General features: G+C 38.6%; 2 protein-coding genes across 27 annotated transcripts in view; one reads left to right on the top strand and one right to left on the bottom strand.

Annotated features, from left to right (window-relative positions):
- The window catches only part of SYNPO2 (synaptopodin 2), a 204,459-nt gene that overhangs the window by 46,771 nt on the left and 142,061 nt on the right, over positions 1-15,627 (bottom strand). The window lies entirely within an intron of this gene.
- Positions 1-15,627, top strand: part of LOC147371216 (uncharacterized) — a 360,632-nt gene that overhangs the window by 203,503 nt on the left and 141,502 nt on the right. For all 25 annotated transcript variants that reach the window (XR_015165984.1, XR_015165987.1, XR_015165982.1 and 22 more), the window contains one exon: positions 9,723-9,920. Coding sequence is in view for 7 of the 25 variants with exons in the window: in XM_086407300.1 (XP_086263426.1) it covers positions 9,845-9,920 (76 nt within the window). In the remaining 18 variants the exon portion in view is untranslated. The remainder of the gene's footprint in view (positions 1-9,722; positions 9,921-15,627) is intronic.

The following is a 15,627-nucleotide window of genomic DNA, read 5'->3' as shown; positions in this document are numbered from 1 at the left end:
AATATGTGTCCTAGTGGAAAAGAACACCAGCCCTGATGAAAGAAGGCGTAGGTTTCAAACTCGTGGCCCCAGTGCTTACTAACCCTCTGAACTTAGATGAGTTGCATTGCCTTCTTAAGCTCTAGTTTTCCAAAATGTAAAATAAAACTAATAAATGTGATCTCTCTTGAGGGTTAATAAGATTAGAAATAATATATGTTAAGTTCCATGATGCACATACACCTCACAAAGGTGCTCAAGAAGGGATTACTGAATAAGAAGGCATTGACTTCACACACACACACACACACAGGAAGAACATGCCAATAGAATTTGTCTGTAAGATGTTTGAATGTATCTGGATTTATTTTCAGTTTTCATACATATACTTGGTATTAGCTCATCATAATCTAAGATAAATAATTTTTCATCTGTCTTTTCCTCTGTAAGTACATATTTCATAACTGAATTGAGAAAGAACACCAACATATTTATTGTCTCCCAGCAGAAGTAATAATATAAATATGTAAATATCAGTGGCTTTTTAAAATTGAGCACTTACTATACTAAGCCCTTTACTTCCTTAAATCATTTATCTCCAGAACACTTTGATGAGAAGTATAAATGTACTTCTACTTGTATATGTTCAGATGGACTGTCATTACCCTCATTTTTATGGTGAGGAAACCAGAGACTTAGAAAAGTGAGGTATTTTGCCTAAAATTATGCAGCTAGGACCAGAAATTGAACACAGGAATTCTGACTTCAGAGTTTATGTTTCTAATCACAGGGATTCCCTGGTAGCTCACTTGGTAAAGAAACTGCCTGCAGTACAGGAGACCCAGGTTTGATTCCTGGTCAGGAAGATCCCCTGGAGAAGGAAATACAACCCACTCCAGTATCCTTGCCTGGAAAAATCCTAGGGAAAGAAGAGCCTGGCGGGCTATTGTCCATGGGGTCGCAAGAGTTGGACACGACCTAGCAACTAAACCACCACACAAATTGCCTTGCTCATCAATAGTCTAACTTCTATACCGTGAACCCTAGAATGAAGAGAGAGAGAGGAGTATAAAAACAATTTGCATACAGTCAAGGAGGAAATGGAAAAGACTAGAGGAAGAGAAAAACTTGCCTGGTCAGTCTATAAACCAGTGTTGAGAAAGACAGATTTTGTTTATTTTGTTTTCCTTTTTCCTCTTTTATTATTTTAAGAGCTTTATATATATTAATCTTTAAAGATTTTTCAATCTTTAATTTTTAAATAGTCAATATTATGACTATTTGTAAAATAATATGTTACAGATTCAAAATTGAGTAAAACTGTCTTTTGCAAACTGTGATTTGGTACAACAGACTTATGTGAGCATGTGATATAATTCCCTTTCTTTGAAAACATTCCCTTAGAGACTTCATTCCACACCTAATACATTAATCAGATGAGTGAGCTTCTGTCCATAAATACTATTTTTCCCTTCAGTGTCTCTCAATTTAATCAGATACATAACTAAGAGAAATACTGGTAATGTAAATATTTAAAAAATACTATGTTCTATTGCTTACAACCTCTTGACCCATGTCAGGTAAAATTTACTTTACTGACACCAAGTGAAAATGTAAAGTTAAGGCTCCTGTGAGAAATTTAACATTATTTCACTTTGTAAATAAAATCTGAGAAGAGTTTCAGCTTTGCTTATTTACTTTTATGATAAATAATTCCCTGATAAAATTTTTAAGGAGCTCCTTTTCTATTAACCTACTATTGCTTGATTTCCACATCTTCCAGAGCTGACTAGAAAGCAAGTACAAGATTTGAGTTCTCATAGAACCTTGGACTTAAGCTATTCTGTATATTGTATGTGACGTATCAGTTGTGTCAGATTCCTGTTAGCAAAACTAAATCTTTACTCATGGGCTGTATTTTCACATCCAGTTCATTGACAAGTCCACTTGAAAGATGTCAGAGTAAGTGGTAGAACCAAGACAATCTCCTCCTTAAATTCCACTACTCTATGTATTAAAATACATGAAAAGGAAAGAGAAAATTAGTATAAATAAGCCTATCCAATATCTGCTGGATCATTGAAAAAGCAAGAGAGTTCCAGAAAAACATCTATTTCTGCTTTATTGACTGCCAAAGCCTTTGACTGTGTGGATCACAATAAACTGTGGAAAATTCTGAAAGAAATGGGAATACCAGAGCACTTGACCTGCCTCTTGAGAAACCTATATGCAGGTCAGGAAGCAACAGTTAGAACTGGACATGGAACAACAGACTGGTTCCAAATAGGAAAAGGAGTACGTCAAGGCTGTATATTGTCACCTGCTTATTTAACTTATATGCAGAGTACATCATGAGAAACGCTGGGCTGGAAGAAGCACAAGCTGGAATCAAGATTGCCGGGAGAAATATCAATAACCTCAGATATGCAGATGACACCACCCTTATGGCTGAAAGTGAAGAGGATCTAAAAAGCCTCTTGATGAAAGTGAAAGTGGAGAGTGAAAAAGTTGGCTTAAAGCTCAACATTCAGAAAACGAAAATCATGGCATCAGGTCTCATCACTTCATGGCAAATAGATGGGTAAACAGTGGAAACAGTGTCAGACTTTATTTTTTGGGGCTCCAAAATCACTGCAGGTGGTGACTGCAGCCATGAAATTAAAAGATGCTTACTCCTTGGAAGGAAAGTTATGACCAACCTAGATAGCATATTCAAAAGCAGAGACATTACTTTACCAATAAAGGTCCGTCTAGTCAAGGCTATGGTTTTTCCAGTGGTCATGTATGGATGTGAGAGTTGGACTGTGAAGAAGGCTGAGTGCTGAAGAACTGATGCTTTTGAACTGTGTTGTTGGAGAAGACTCTTGAGACTCCCTTGGACTGCAAGGAGATCCAACCAGTCCATTCTGAAGGAGATCAGCCCTGGGATTTCTTTGGAAGGAATGATGCTAAAGCTGAAACTCCAGTACTTTGGCCACCTCATGTGAAGAGTTGACTCACTGGAAAAGGCTCTGATGCTGGGAGGGATTGGGGGCAGGAGGAGAAGGGGATGACAGACAGTGAGGTGGCTGGATGGCATCACTGGCTCGATGGACGTGAGTCTGAGTGAACTCTGGGAGATGGTGATGGACAGGGAGGCCTGGCGTGCTGTGATTCATGGGGTCACAAAGAGTTGGACACGACTGAGTGACTGAAATGAAGTGAACTGAACTGAAGCCTAGCCCATGCAAGGCTATTCTTAATCCATAAAATAAAGTCTTAGGGCCTAAGGATAACCAAGATGGGATGATAGATATGATCTCAGACAAGTAAAAACATTTTAAGGGAATGTGGAAAGTAGTCTATGATCTAGTAGCTCCTCTGAACCCCCAGCCCTTCTTCAGTTTTCCACGTCAGGCTTTTGGCAAAACTTACCTCATACTGCTGAGACAAAATTTAATAAGCATTCCCTCACCCCAGGTTGCTCTTAAACTGAAGACTTAGGTAACCCTGTATTCATCAGCTGTCCAGAAAAATGGTCAGAATGGTCAGTGGAAGGTGCAGCAAGACCAATATTGTATGGTTAAGGTCTTAGAAATAAGCAAATAATCCTACTTTTAATGAGTTTCCTATCCAGATTCCAAAATACAACCTCAGCCCCTGCTGAGGGGTTTTCTAGTACCAAAACTGAGTTTACAAGTTGTTGGGAAGTCATGTTTACGGTGGCACAATATTTTTGGAAATCAATAGGAATATAACAGTTTCAGGATGACAAGGCAAAAAAAAAAAAAAAAAAAACAATAAGGACCAGCATACCATGTAATAAAAATAATAATAACCCAAGAAAAATATTAATAGTAGGAGGTAAAAAAATCTTGGAATTTAGTGCAGAAATTCAAACAGTGAAATGGAAAAAAAGGTTGAGGAAATATCTAGACTGGGATAAATAAATAAGAAATAGAACTAGTAACTGAGTAAATCAAGAGTCAGTAGAAAAGACTGGCCAACAGTTAAATGGATTGCTTGACTTTTGTCTCAAGCCCCTTGGAATGTGTCTTGTGTGCAGCAGAGGCAAAGGAGATAAAATAACATTTCCCAGACTCTCCTTCAGCTCAGGTTCTAGGTGTGGTGTAATTTCAACAAGAAGGTGTACCTGTAAGAAACTTGCACTTGAAACTGAATTAAGCAAAGAGAGGAATTAGACTGTAAGGCATCCATCTTGCTGCTGCAGATCTGTTAGAGATGATTGTTACTCTAGATACAGCAGTTCTACTGGCAGCTTCTTAATCCCAAATCACAGATAAGGTATGTAACCCTAGACCCAGCGCTGGGCCAGCCCAATAGCTTCCTGATTCCTTAATTTCCTGATTGTGGCAAATGTTGCCAATCCCTTGGATAACCAGTTCTGCTGTGCTATCTGAAGCCATTTCTGGAGGCCCTGTCTTTCCAGAGCTTTCGACAATTCTATAAGCACTGACATTCCTTTTCTCCCTAAAATAACTAAAGAGGCGTCTATTTCCTGCAAATGAACTGTGAGCTGATACAGAAAGATAGAATTAAGGGCAAATATAGAAGGTAAAAAAAGGACAAGGGTAAAAGGGCAACTGTTTCTCAGATACAGAAAAGGAAAAAAAAGATGGACACAAATGCTGATATTTCAAGACAGACAGGATAGACAGTGCAGGAACTTACACTAGATAAATTGTATAGGGTCACCATCTGCCAAGAATAAAGGAGGAAAAACAGAGAGGGATTAAAACTTGAGGACAAGGAAGGAAGTTTCAGAAAAGCCACTCTAGAGTATTTACTAGGAACTTAATATGAGTTTGTGAAGAACTTAGAAGGAATAAAGTGAAATGATTATCAGTATCTACTGTTGTCCACACAAATGTTCTAAAAGAAGAATAGATAATTCCTAAAATTAAGCAAGGCTTTTCTCCATTAAAGCATTGATAAGTATGTGAAGAACTTAATAAGAAATTAAATTACACGAATTGTCTAGTGAAAAGAATTCTTCAACTATATATACAAGTCGGGTCATGAGTGCAAAATACAAGTAGACACTAGGAATCCACGCTCAATAATCTGTTCTCAAATTAATAAAGATTAGGAACTTTTCTGCTCTGCCCAGTAAATATATGTGCAGCTACTTGGCAAAAAGTTTTCCTTCTGGATGACTGTCTTTATCCTTAGGGACCAAGTCACCATAAAAGTAAAAAGTATTCCTGGTAGCAACTTTGGAAAAATTCCTGAAGTAAATAACTCTCTTTGACAGGAATGAGGGCCTTAATCCATGGGGGCTGCATACTTAAGAATCTGCATACCAATGTGATTCCACAGGCAGAAACGATGCCACAGTGTTAGTGCTATGAGCTGTTATAAAGCAGCCACCATGATGCTAGAAAACCAACAAGTACAAATATGGAATGGTATTCTCTGCCCTTCTTTCCTTCCAAAGAATGTAAACATCCCAGCTCTTTCAGAAAAACACTGATGGACCAGAGCCTTATGTAGGACATGTCCCTGTCTACTCTTTTTGTTGGATTAAATTCTGAAAGATTGCACAAAGGCTTTGAACTATATGCACATTTCTTTTTATAAATATTTACACAGAATTAAAAAAAATTTTTTTTCAAGACCTCATTTAAAAAAAAGCACATGTAAAACCTAAAAGATTAGATAAATAAGTAGTATAATTAGGAAGACTCAGAAATGAATAAAGCTAGAAACTCACTATTTGTGTTTCTCAAGTCTCTGTTTATATTTATTAATTGTACACCCAACTATTAACTAAATGTTTATTATGCTGCAATACCTCATCTATTAAGAATTTAGCTATCTAAAAAACCTGTAAGTATGCTCAACAGTATTTTGAGTGGTTAAAATACAGTAAAAAATACAGTTACCTAAAACTTCTGTACATCACTCTAAGTATCTGGGATTTTTTTTCAGTCTATTTGTTCAATTTTATACAATTCTAATAAGCTTGTTTGGTTTATAGAAAATTAGAAATGGAGAGGCAAACATGAACATTGTTAAAGATGTTACAGTTAATACAACACCAAAGCAAGAAAGTAAAAGCCAACATTTAAAAACACACAAAAATCTTAAAAAAAAAAAAATACTCAGAATACATTTAATTAAAGTATAAAAAACTTCCACATACTCAGTGAGACTTAGTGCCTCTACTTTGAGTAAAATAATAGGAATTAATAATAATGATCACAAGTCATTTAAAATATTTAAATCATTGTGGTAGGTTGATTAGATATAGAAAAACATATGACATCTTTTAGAAAGAATATCATTCCAAACAGATAAAATAGAAGTTTTTCTATTTAAAGGTAGAACTAGGCCTAAGGCATTGCTACATTAATAGAGAACTGGATTAGAATTCATAATCTGAGGTCCTAAATACTTTGCCTGTATTGCTATTTTTACTGAAATTATTTTATTTCAGATATGAGTATGTCCCATGTACCTGAAAAATGTATCTGTTTTTCCATAGCTCTAGATATGCTGATACAGGGGCCCCAGGAATGTTAATCAAGGACTATGCCTTTCAGAGAAGGGCCAATTGGAATGATATCCTCCAAAGTTTTAGTTAACTGGAAGTTCATGTAGTCAATCATTAGTATATAAAAGTATGTGACCTAAGGCAGCAGCTCTCAACCATTTTGGTCTAAAGACTTATTTACACTCTCAAAAATAATTGAGGACCTAAAAAAATATTTTGTCCTTGTGAGTACTATCTATTGGTATTTACTATGTTAGAAATAAAAAGATCTATAATTGATTTGTTAATTTTAAAATTCAGTAATTTTAGAGGGCCAAAAAGTTCATTTTTATGGGAAACCCAAATGAACTTTTTGTCAATCCAATAGTATGTTAATACAAGTGTTTTATGAAAAATAACCATGTTTTCTGACACTAAGATAATTTGATGAACATAGTGATATGTTTTTTGCATTTCTGTTAAATTTCTTTAATGTCTGAGCTTAACAGAAGACAGCTGGATTCTCTCATGTGCTTTTGCATTCATGCTGTTGTGTTACACTGTGTTGACTGAAGTGTATGAAGGTGTAGCTTCACACAGATACATAGTTAGAAAGGGGCAGGGTATTTTAATAGCCCTTCACATAACTTTGGATACGCCATGACACTACATCAAACTCAGTAAGTGACAGTTTCTCAAGTTGTGATGTAGAATCTGAAATCATAGCCATGAACTTTTCATACTTCATTATATTAAAATCCCCCAGTCTCTTTTGCACTTTGGATAGATCTTTGACCTGTGCATGATTCTGTTACATTATACACTAGTTATTTAGAAAATATTGGTTCAATGAATTATGCAGATCTTCTAAATGTTGATACATTTAATCACATGCATGTGTGTGTTAGTTGCTCAGTCATTTCCACCTGTTTGCAACCCCATGGATTGTACAATATACAAAATCACATTCCTTAATATCATCAATGACCTCATCAGAGAAGTGTTGAGTATTGTTGTTGTTGTTTAGTCACTAAATCATGTCCCACTCTTTTCGGTATCTTTAAGTACTGGGAAGTTGTCAGATTCATGGTGGCAGGTGCAACTTTCTGATTTTCCCTTGCAAATACACAAATACTGTCAGTTGTTTTTCTTGAAGTGACAAGCTCACTTTGCTCATTTTCTAGAAGATGTCTGCTGAATACCCAAGTCTAAATAATTGCAGTTTGTCAGTCAGTCTTTAAAGTAAAAATGATGTTCTGTGAAAAAAAATCATTGATTGAGCCTGCAGTTCAAAAAATTGTGAAAGTACTTCCTCAAAACATTCAAAATGCCATACATGTGTTTTCATTTTGTCACACAAAATATTAAAAGATATGTGCTATAAATTTAATAAAAGGCAAACTTTTTACTGCTTTGTCAAGGACATTCTTATGTGAAACCACCATCTTGTTTCTTAAGTGAAACGACGACAATGATGAATACAAGGACTCCTAGTACTGCCTCAAATGCTAAGGTATTATCCACTCTTGCTTTTACACCATCAGTGCAAATGTCAACACAGTAAAAGCAAAACAAAACAATGTCTTTAGTACCATTATGAAAATCATTTTGACCTCACAGATCCACTGAAAGCATCTAAGAGACCCTAGAAGTCTGCAGACCACACTTTGAGAACTACTCATCAAACGGGAGAAATATCAACAACCTCAATATGCAGATGACACCACTCTAATAACCGAAAGTGAAGAGAAACAAAAGAGCCTCTTGATGAGGATGAAAGAGGGTAGTGAAAAAGCTGGCTTAAAAATCAACACTCAAAAACTTAAGCTTATGGCATCCAGTCTCATTGTTTCATGGCAAATAGAAGACGAAAAATTGGATACAGTGGCAGATTTTATTTTCTTGGGCTCCAAAATCACTGCAGATGATGACTGCAGCCATGAAATTAAAAGACACTTTCTCCTTGGAAAGAAAGCTATGACAAACCTAGGCTGCATATTAAAAAGCAAACACATCCCTTTGCCAACTAAAGTCCATATAGTCAAAGCTATGGTTTTTCCAGTAGTCATTTTCAGATATGACAGTTGGACCCTAAAGAAGGCTGAGCACCAAAGAACTGATGCTTTTGAATTGGTGCTAGAGAAGACTCTTGAGAATCCCTTGGACTGCAAGATCAAGCCAGTCAATCCTAAAGGAAATCAACCCTGAATATTCATTGGAAGCACTGTTGCTGAAGCTCCAATACTTTGGCCACCTGATTCAAAGAGCCAGCTCATTGGAAAAGACCCTGATGCTGGGAAAGATTGATGGCAAAAGGACAAAGGGGTGGCAGAGGATGAGATGGTTATATAGCATCAGCGAGTCAATGGACATGAATCTGAGCACACTTCAGGAGACAGTGAAGGACAGGGGAGCCTGGCATGCTACAGTTCATGGAGTTGTAAAGAGTCAGACATGACTTAGTGACTGAGCAACAACAACCATAACATCTAAAGGGACCAGGATACATAACATGCATCCTTAGCCTCTTGGGTGTCTGAGTTTGAGAAAAGGAAATTCCATCAAACACAATGCAGGGACAAACCAGAGTAAGGTCCAGCCTAGGGAAGAAAGTCTGACAGAAGCCAAGAAGGGATACATTTTAAGAGAATGTGCTAAGAGCTCATGCTACAGCCATGAATTCAAATAAAAGATCACTCTGGGGATCTGGAGAAATGCAGAAACAAGCAGTTTCAACCCAGATTGTCTTAGAGAGGAGAACTGGGCTGGGGTGTCAAGGGGTTTTGAAAATAACTTCTTTTCAGTTTCCAAACTACTGGCTAGTCGAAATTCATTGAGAGCTGTAACTGCAGTTCAAAGATCTTTGATTCTTTTATAGACCAATGCATGTCTTATACATATAGGCATGCAATAAATATGCGCTAAATATATGTCAATATGGCTTCCCTGGTGGCTCAGTGGTAGAGAATCTGCCTGCCAATGCAGGAGACATGGGTTCAATCCCTGGGTCAGTAAGATCCCCTGGAGAAGGAAATGGCAACCCATTCCAGTATTCTTGCCTGGGAAATCCCATGAACAGAGGAGCCTGGGGGGCTACAGTCCCTGGGGTTAAAAACAGTTGGACATGACCTAGCGACCGAATAACAACAACAAAATGAATAAATTTAATTTTATCCAAAAGTCTATTTCAACTTCCTTTAGCAATGGGCCAATAGTTGCTCCCAAGCCTACTAATTTCTATATATTCTTTCTTTGTCATCTCTTTTAGGTTTGAAATTACTCCAAAAGTAACACGTGGATGAATGGGAAATTCCCAGTGTATCTGTGGAAAAAACTGGTTCTATTGGATACTGGACATCAGAGATAACTGAGTTTTCCCCAGCAAAGGGGATGGCCACACCAGCAACTCTGCAGCAGCTCCTGCCAGTCACTCCATTTTGCCATCATTCCCTTGGCCCCATGAGAGGTAAGGTCACAAGGCAACCAGTAAAACATACAACTTCACCAAATGCGGGTCTGGTTGTAATTTATGGAGATAAGCACATGAGCAGAAGCAGCGTGAGGCACTGGAGCTGAGACACTACCACAGGTGCTGTTGCAGCTTCCTATGCTCTCCATCTGCCTTGGCAGCTCCACATGAGCGTAGCTGGGCTGTGGGAGTGATTTCCAAATCCTGTACTTCAAGAAGAGAAATCAGGTCATGCCAAGTGCCCTCTGTGTCCATATAAGACACACATCCATCTTCCCTTGATGCATTTTAAAACTAGTCATGCTCCTTGCTGGGATTGACTAATACTTCTCCTATTTATTTCTGATTGACAAGAGACTGCAAGATTGTCATCATCTGGCCAAAAATGTCTTAGTCAGTCAGAGCCAGCCAGAGGGAGGCTTGCAGAGGGAGGCAGGAGCCCTCAGCTACGCCCTCTTCACTTAGCTGGAGGTCATTGTAGAATTTACAAAGGAAATGGAGTTGGAACTTGAGGCTTTGCTTCCATTACCTCATTTAATTAATTGGTTTAGTGATTGTCCTACATAGTCAGTGCTTGTCTCTCATGGACAGAGTTCTGAGGTCTGAAGTGCCCTCAAAAGCTTTATATTCTAAGATAAACAAGAAAGTAGGTAATTATAACCAAGTATGACAACTCCTATGATTAAACTTAACACAATATGCAGTGGAAACACGCAGCAGGGATATACAGCCAAGGATTATTGGAGGGGGTAAGGTTTTCTAAAGGACACAAATGTGAGCCTCATGAGGAAAGGCTAAGGCGAGTCAGAAACACAAAGATCTAAGATCTAAGAACCTGACATGCAGTGAATGCTTAGTCAGTGCTTGCTGGATGAATTATCTTCTCACAACACAATGCTGTCTCCCATTAACACTACAGTGTCTTGTAGAATGGGCTTCCCCCATGGCTTAGTGGTAAAGAATCCGCCTACCAATGAAGGAGAGTTGGGTTCTATCCCTGGGTCAGGAAGATAACCTAAAGAAGGAAATAGGAACTCACTCCAGTATTCTTGCCTAAGAAATCCCATGGACAGAGGAGCCTGGTGGGCTACGATCCACCAGTTCAGTTCAGTTCAGTCACTCGGTCAAGTCCGATTTTTTGTGACCCCCTGGACTGCAGCACGCCAGGCTACCCTGTCCATCACCAACTCCCAGAATTTACTCAAACTCATGTCTGTTGAGTCAGTGATGCCATCCAACCATCTCATCCTCTGTCGTCCCTTTCTCCTCCTGCCTTCAATCTTTCCAAGCATCAGGGCCTTTTCATATGAGTCAGCTCTTCAGATCAGTTGGCCAAAGTATTGGAGTTTCAGCTTCAGCATCAGTCCTTCCAGTGAATATTCAGGACTGATTTACCTTTAGGATGGACTGGTTGGATCTCCTTGCAGTCCAAGGGACTCTCAAGAGTCTTGTCCAACACCACAGTTCAAAAGCATCCATTCTTCAGTGCTAAGCTTTCTATGCAGTCCAACTCTCACATCCATACATGACTATAGGAAAAACCATAGCTTTGACTAGATGGACCATGTTGGCAAAGTAGTGTCTCAGCTTTTTAATAAGCTGTCTAGGTTGGTCATAACTTTTCTTCCAAGGAGCGAGTATCTTTTAATTTCATGTTACCATCTGGAGTGATCTTGGAGTCCAGAAAAATAAAGTCACCCACTGTTTCCCCATATATTTGCCATGAAATGACGGGACTGCATCCATGATCTTAGTTTTCAGAACGAGCTTTAAGCTAACTTTTTCACTCTCCTCTTTCACTTTCTTCAAGAGGCTCTTTACTTCTTCACTTTCTCCCATAAGGGTGGGGTCATCTGCATATCTGAGGTTATTGATATTTCTCCCAGCAGTATTGATTCCAGCTTGTGCTATATCTACTCCAGCAGTATTCATCATGTACTCTGCATATAAGTTAAATAAGCAGGGTGACAATATACAGCCTTGACGTACTCCTTTCCCAATTTGGAACCAGTCTGTTGTTCCATGACCAGTTCTAACTGTTACTTCTTGACCTTCATACAGATTCTCAGAAGGCAGGTCAGGTGATCTGGTGTTCCCATCTCTTGAAGAATTTTCCACAGTTTGTTGTGATCCACACAGTCAAAGGCTTTGGCATAGTCAATAAAGCAGAAATAGATGTGTTTCTGGAACTCTCTTGCTTTTTTGATGATCCAACAGATGTTACAAATTGATCTCTGGTTCCCCTCCCTTTTCTAAATCCACCTTGAACATCTGGAAGTTCATGGTTCACATACTGTTGTAGACTGGCTTGGAGGATTTTGAGCATTATTTTGCTAGTGTGTGAGATGAGTGCAATTGTGCAGCAGTTTGAACATTCCTTGGCATTGCCTTTCTTTGGGATTGGAATGGAAACTGACCTTTTCCAGTCCTGTGGCCACTGCTGAGTTTTCCAAATATGCTGGCATATTGAGTGCAGCACTTTCACAGCATCATCTTTTAGCATTTGAAATAGCTCAACTGGAATTCCACACCGGAATTCCACTGGAATTCACCTCCACTAGCTTTGTTTGTAGTGATGCTTCCTAAGGCCCACTTGACTTCACATTCCAGGATGTCTGGCTCTAGGTGAGTGATCACACCATTGTGATTATCTGGGTCATAAAGATCTTTTTTTGTATAGTTCTTCTGTGTATTCTTGCCACCTCTTCTTAATATCTTCTGCTTCTGTTAGGTTCATACTATTTCTGTCCTTTATTGAGCCCATCTTTGCATGAAATGTACCCTTGGTATCTCTAATTTTCTTGAAGAGATCTCTAGTCTTTCCCATTCTATTATTTTCCTCTAATTCTTTGCATTGATCACTGAGGAAGGCTTTCTTATCTTTCCTTGCTATTCTTTGGAACTCTGCATTCAAATGGGTATATCTTTCCTTTTCTCTTTTGTCTTTTGTTTCTCGTCTTTTCACAGCTATTTGTAAGGCCTCCTCAGACAGCCATTTTGCCTTTTTGCATTTCTTTTTCTTGGTAATGGTTTTGATCCCTGCCTACTGTACTATGTCCAAACCTCTGTCCATACTTTTCAGGCACTCTATCAGGTCTAATCCCTTGAATCTATATCTCACTTCCACTGTATAATCATTAGGGATACGATTTAGGTCGTACCTGAATGATCTAGTGGTTTTCCCTAATTTCTTCAATTTATGTCTGAAATTGGCAATATGGAGTTCATGATCTGAGCCACAGTCAGCTCCCAGTCTTGTTTTTGCTGACTGTATAGAGCTTTTCCATCTTTGGCTGCAAAGAATATCATCAGTCTGATTTTGGTATTGACCATCTGGTTATGTCCATGTGTAGAGTCTTCTCTTGTGTTGTTGGAAGAGGGTGTTTGTTATGACCAGTGCATTCTCTTGTCAAAACTCTATTAGCCTTTGCCCTGCTTCAGTCTGTACTCCAAGGCCAAATTTGCCTGCTACTTCAGGTATTTCTTGACTTCCTACTTTTGCATTCCAGTCCCCTATAATGAAAAGGACATCTTTTTTGGGTGTTAGTTCTAGAAGGTCTTGTAGGTCTTCATAGAACCATTCAACTTAAGCTTCTTCAGCATTACTGGTCAGGGCATAGACTTGGATTACTGTGATACTGAATGGTTTGCCTTGGAATTGAACAGAGATCATTCTATTGTGTTTGAGATTGTATCCAAGTACTGCATTTCAGACTCTTTTGTTGCCTATGAGGGCTACTCCATTTCTTCTAAGGGATTCTTGCCCACAGTAGTAGATATAATGGTCATCTGAGTTAAATTCACCCATTCCAGTCCATTTTAGTTCACTGATTCCTAAAATGTCAATGTTCACTCTTGCCATCTCCTGTTTGACCACTTCCAATTTGCCCTGATTTGTGGGCCTAACATTCCAGGTTCCTATACAATATTGCTCTTTACTGCATCGGACTTTACTTCCATCACTAGTCACATCCACAACTGGGTGTTGCTGCCTTGGCTCCCACTCTTCATTCTTTCTGGAGTTATTTCTCCACTGATCTCCAGTAGCATATTTGGTACCTACCAACCTGGGAAGTTCATATTTCATGGGTTTACAAAATAGTCAGACCTGACTTAGGGACTAAACAATACTCATTTATTAACATAAGGGCTTCTCAGGTGGTGCTAGTGGTAAAAAATCTGCCTGCCAATGCAGGAGATACTATAGATACAGGTTCAATCCCTGAGTCATGAAGTTTCCCTGGAGGAGGAAATGGCAACCCACTCCAGTATGCTTGTCTGGAAAACTCCATGGACAGAGGAGCCTGGTGGGCTACAGTCCATGTGGTCGCAGAGTTGGACATGATGTAGCTACTAAATAGCAACAGCAGCATCTTGTAGAATACTTCAAAACAAATACCTGTTAGCTCACCTACAAAATGTCTAGAAAAATCCCATCTTTGCTATTCAAAGTGAGATTCACAGACAAGCAACATTGGAGCCACCTGGGGACTTGTTAGAACCACAGAATTCTATCCCCCAACCCAGATGAACCAACATCTGCATTTTAAGATCCCCCAGTGATTCATATACATACACATTAGGATTCAAGACTGTCCTGTACTAAAGGCTTGTCAACCAGTGATGGCCCTCTAGGACAGGGGTTTATAACCTTCAGGAACTTCAGACTTTGGAGAGGAATTTTGAAATGCAAAAATCCAGTTTTTATTCCCCTCTCTTCCACAAAAACCAAATCTTAGCACCTAGGATCTATGTATGTGCATTTTTAACAAACTTCCCAGGGAATTTTGAAGCCTGTTATTTGATACCTGTTATTATTTTCTATACAATACTTTAAGGAAATATGTTGGGGGCCAATCAGTTCTGTGTGTGTGTGTGTGAGGCTGAGTGACTTAAAGACAGATCTTTATGAAGTGACTTCTTCCAAGAGATTGTGGTAACTCTTTTGAGCTTCAAAATAACCATACTTTTCAAGGAGACTGTGAAAATGAGTTTATGATCTTTATTTTCAGGTTTTTTAGCATGTCCTTTTAACTATAAATCAAATCCCTTATGATTATACGGTGGAATTGAGAAATAGATTTAAGGGACTAGATCTGATAGACAGAGGACCTGATGAACTATGAACAAAGGTTCATGACATTGTACAGCTGACAGGGATCAAGACCATCCCCAAGAAAAGGAAATGCAAAAAAGCAAAATGGCTGTCTGAGGAGGCCTTACAAATAGCTGTGAAAAGAAGAGAAGCAAAAAGCAAAGGAGAAAAGGAAAGATATACCCATTTGAATGCAGAGTTCCAAAGAATAGCAAGGAGATATAAGAAAGCCTTCCTCAGTGATCAATGCAAAGAATTAGAGGAAAACAGTAGAGTGGGAAAGACTAGAGATCTCTTCAAGAAAATTAGAGATACCAAGGGTACATTTCCTACAGAGATGGGCTCAATAAAGGACAGAAATGGTATGGACCTAACAGAAGCAGAAGATATTAAGAAGAGGTGGCAAGAATACACAGAACTGTACAAAAAACCCAGAACTGTACTTCACAACCCAGACAATCACAATGTTGTGATCACTCACTTAGAGCCAGACATCCTGGAATGTGAAGTCAAGTGGGCCCTAAGAAGCATCACTACAAACAAAGCTAGTAGAGGTGATGGAATTCCAGTTGAGCTATTTCAAATCCTAAAAGATGATGCTGTGAAAGT

This window comes from Bos grunniens, chromosome 6 (genome assembly GCF_055505025.1).
Source record: "Bos grunniens cultivar Pamir isolate PY7600 chromosome 6, Bosgru_T2T1.0, whole genome shotgun sequence".
NCBI lineage: Eukaryota > Metazoa > Chordata > Mammalia > Artiodactyla > Bovidae > Bos > Bos grunniens.
The sequence above is the reverse complement of the archived record's forward strand: the minus strand, read 5'-3'. Positions and strand labels throughout refer to the sequence as shown.